Source organism: Tachyglossus aculeatus, chromosome 4 (genome assembly GCF_015852505.1).
Source record: "Tachyglossus aculeatus isolate mTacAcu1 chromosome 4, mTacAcu1.pri, whole genome shotgun sequence".
NCBI classification, from domain to species: domain Eukaryota; kingdom Metazoa; phylum Chordata; class Mammalia; order Monotremata; family Tachyglossidae; genus Tachyglossus; species Tachyglossus aculeatus.
Genome location: NC_052069.1, coordinates 132,190,638 through 132,194,239, shown reverse-complemented (window position 1 = coordinate 132,194,239; position 3,602 = coordinate 132,190,638). Strand labels below are relative to the sequence as shown.

The 3,602-nt window shown below is 46.6% G+C and overlaps 1 protein-coding gene across 1 annotated transcript; it reads left to right on the top strand.

Annotated features, from left to right (window-relative positions):
• Positions 1-3,096, top strand: LOC119927169 (olfactory receptor 6C76-like). Its single transcript, XM_038745703.1, has 4 exons — positions 1-32; positions 2,216-2,416; positions 2,512-2,863; positions 2,977-3,096. The coding sequence occupies exons 1-4, from the start codon at positions 1-3 to the stop codon at positions 3,094-3,096; spliced, it is 705 nt and encodes a 234-aa protein (XP_038601631.1).
• Positions 3,097-3,602: the final 506 nt, after the last annotated feature.

Genomic DNA, 3,602 nt, shown 5'->3' with positions numbered 1-3,602 from the left:
ATGTGGTCAGGCATCGATGAGTACGTCACACGGTACTAATGACTAAACCCTCATTTCCTCTTCTCCAACTCCCTTCTGCATCTCCCTGATTTGCTTCTTTTATTCATTGCCCCCCTCCCGGCCCCACAGCACCTATTTACACATCTGTGATTTTATTTATTTATATTCACGTCTCTCTCCCGCTCTAGACTGTAAGCTCGCTTTGGGCAGGGAATATGCCTGTTTATTGCTATACTGTACTCTCCCAAGCTCATAATACAGTGCTCTGCATTCAATAAATACGATGGAATGAGATACGATTGAACGAATGAAGTGGGATTAAGGGCCAGAGGGATATTTTCAACTTTCCTGGAAACAGCAGGAGAAGAAAAACAGAAAATCAACAGCAGCAGCTACGTCCCAGTACGGCAAGGCATACAATGGTCACTTTTCCCCCACAGGTAGCCCAGGGACCAGGGACCACTGAGTGATGAGGGGATTGGCGAAGCCAACCCCAGCTCCAGGAAAGAACCCTTCACGATCCCAATCACTACTCCTTCGGGGTCTTCCCTGGCCCTGCCTTTTTCCCACCCAATTTAAAATTCTTTTCTCAGAGGGGATTGAGAGCCGAGTTCATTAGTGCCTTAGAATAAGCATCTCCATAGTATGTCTCCTTATCTAAAGAGCCCTCCCCATCTGCACTGAGAAGAAGTCACAAAAGGTGCTAAATTTTGTCCCTGTAAAATAAGGGCTAGGGGAGAGAGGAATAATGTCAAATCTCCTTTCTGTGACTGTTAGAAAGCAGCTTGCTTCCACCTGTCTCAGCTATCCTCTCTTTCCTTCCCTCTAGAACAGAGTTTTCTCTATCCCGGCTGGTAGTCTGACAGGAAGGATGTCGCCCAGGACCCCAATTCCTCTCCCCTCTGCAAACCGATGGAAGTAGCAGAAGTAAAGAAGTAGAGAAGCAGCGTGGCTCAGTGGAAACAGCACGGATTTTGGAGTAAGAGGTCATGGGTTCAAATCCCGGCTCCTCCAATTGTCAATTGTGTGACTTTGAGCAAGTCACTTCACTTCTCTGTGCCTCAGTTACCTCATCTGTAAAATGGGGATTAAGCCTGTGAGTACCCCATGGGACAACCTGATCACCTTGTATCTCCCCCCAGCGCTTAGAACAGTGCTTCGCACATAATAAGCGCTTAACAAATACCATTATCATTAGTAGTAGTAGTAGGTAGCAGCAGCAGAAGGAGGAGGATAAGGGAGATTCCATCCCGCCTGGCAGGGCACCGCGAAAATGGGAAGAGATTTGCGCTGTCAAAATGGTACGAAATTCCTCCTGAGAATATGGAGAGGTTCGATTCGGATTTTCAAACGAACAAACCAAAATGTTCAGGGTGGAAACTGACCACAACCATTGAGAGTGTCAAAAAAGTAAGTACACGTTCTTCCTTAAGTACCTCGGCCCTCCCGAAATCTGATCTCTGCTGGTTTTTCCTGTCCCGTATCTGTCCTTTTTGATTTGGGAAGGGAAAGAAATAGCGACAATTGGAAAGAAATCGGCTGCATTGGTATTTTTGCCGGCTGGATCGATTTTTAAAGGGTTGGGATTTGCCCGTGCCTCAGGTGATCTGTTGCCCCTGGCTACTCTCTTCTTTTCACCAGGCAGATCCTGGCCTGGAGCCCAGATAGGGGTCCATATGATGGTTCTCAGCTCTGGGATACCTGGGATTCTAGCTCCAGCTCTGCCTGGAGATGGCTGACAAGACTGATGACCCCCCCGACCCGGGGTTCAAAAATGTGGGTGAATTCCTCGATAGCTATTTTTTACTGCTGATCTCTCCCATTAGATTGTAAACTCTCCACAGGAGGGGTCTGTAGTCTATTGTTGAGCTCTGTAAGCAGTAGGCACTCAATAAATACCACTGATTGATTGATTATACTTCCCTAAGAGCTTATAAGAGTTTTGTGTAACGAAGAGGTGCCCAATAAACGCTGATGAGGATTGCTTTAATAAAGACAGCCAGGGTGATGATAAGTATTCGGTCCAGTGAAAGAAGGAGAAGCATTCCAACCGGTTTCAATGAGTTTCCCTTTTCAGCCTCTCTCCACATTTAATCGTATTTATTGAGTGCTTACTGTTTGCAAAGCGCTGTAGTAAGAGCTTGGGAGAGTATAATATAAAAATAAACAGAAAAAGTCCCTGACCGACTACAAGTGCTTCCTCTTCCATACTCAGGTGTGACCCCGGAGGAAATCCAGAATCAGCGATGAGAAATCAGACCTCAGTGACCGAGTTCATCCTCTTGGGGCTGACGGACAATCCAGACTGGAAGAATGTTATCTTCTTATTCCTGCTACTCAGTTACCTGTTGAGCATCACGGGGAACCTGACTATCCTCACCCCCATCCTACTGGACTCCCATCTCCACACCCCAATGTGGAGAAATTCCTCCAGAATCTCTCCTTCCTAGAATTTTCATTTACATCAGTCACCTTTCCCAAACTGCTGGTGGGTATTTCAACCGGTGACAGAACCATTTCCTATAATGCTTGTGTCATTCAGTTTTTCTTCATCATCTTTCTGGGGGAGGCAGAAATCGTCCTCCTGGATGCCATGTCCTATTACAGCTATGTCGCTATCTGCCGGCCGCTACATTACTTGACCATCATGTGCCGGAGAGTCTGCACCCTGCTGGTTCTCTGCTCCTGGCTGGTCAGCTTCCTGATCATCTTTACAGGTCTCATCCTGGATCTCCAGCTGAACTTCTGTGACTCGAAAGTCATCAACCATTCACCTGTGACACTGCCCATGCTGGACCTCTCGTGCATTGACACTCAATTATTTGAGCAGATGAATTTTATATTAGCAGTGGGGACACTCCTGGTAAATGGCACTAGTCGCCAGCACCCACACCTGATACTGCACTCACTCCAGCAAAGAAAAAAGACCTTTTCCACCTGCTCCTCCCACATGATCGTCATCTCCCTCTCTTACAGCAACTGCACATTCATGCACATCAGCCATCCCCCAAGGAAGGTTTAGACTTCAACAAGAGGGTGCCGGTGCCAAATATCTCCTTGGCCCTAATGCTGAACCCCTTTATCTACACCCTATGAAACCAGCAGGTGAAGCAGGCCATCAAGCCCACTGTTGGGTAGGGACTGTCTCTATATGTTGCCAACTTGTTCTTCCCAAGCGCTTAGTACAGTGCTCTGCACACAGTAAGCGCTCAATAAATACGATTGAATGAATGAATCAAGGGCGTAGCCAAGAGTTTGATTTTCTTTAAGAAGAAAGAAGAGGCTTTGGACCCTTGTTTGTGATTCTGTAACAGAAAACGAAATTGAATGGCGAAAGCTTTCCTTAGTGAGGACGGATTTACAGAGCCCCCCTCAGATCTTCCTTCTTCATCGTCCTTTTCTGTTTCCACTCCCAAGTCTGAGCCACCCACCACTAGACCTGCCCCATCCCTTTCTGTAATAACTTTAGAGCTAGTTGTGATCGTATGTGTAGTAGAATAATAATTGTGGTATTTATTAAGGTCTTACTATCTGTACTAAGCGCTGGGGTGGATACAAGCAAATCGGGTTGGATAGAGTCTCTATCCTGCATGGGGGTCAGA

What these genes read in the sequence shown, in the direction of transcription:
- LOC119927169 (XM_038745703.1), top strand. Translation starts at nt 1, where the DNA reads ATGTGGTCAGGCATCGATGAGTACGTCACACG. An exon ending in ATCGATGAGTACGTCACACG is followed by an intron (nt 33 to 2,215) that starts GTACTAATGACT and finishes TTCCATACTCAG; the next exon opens with GTGTGACCCCGGAGGAAATC. An exon ending in TCCCATCTCCACACCCCAAT is followed by an intron (nt 2,417 to 2,511) that starts GTGGAGAAATTC and finishes AACCGGTGACAG; the next exon opens with AACCATTTCCTATAATGCTT.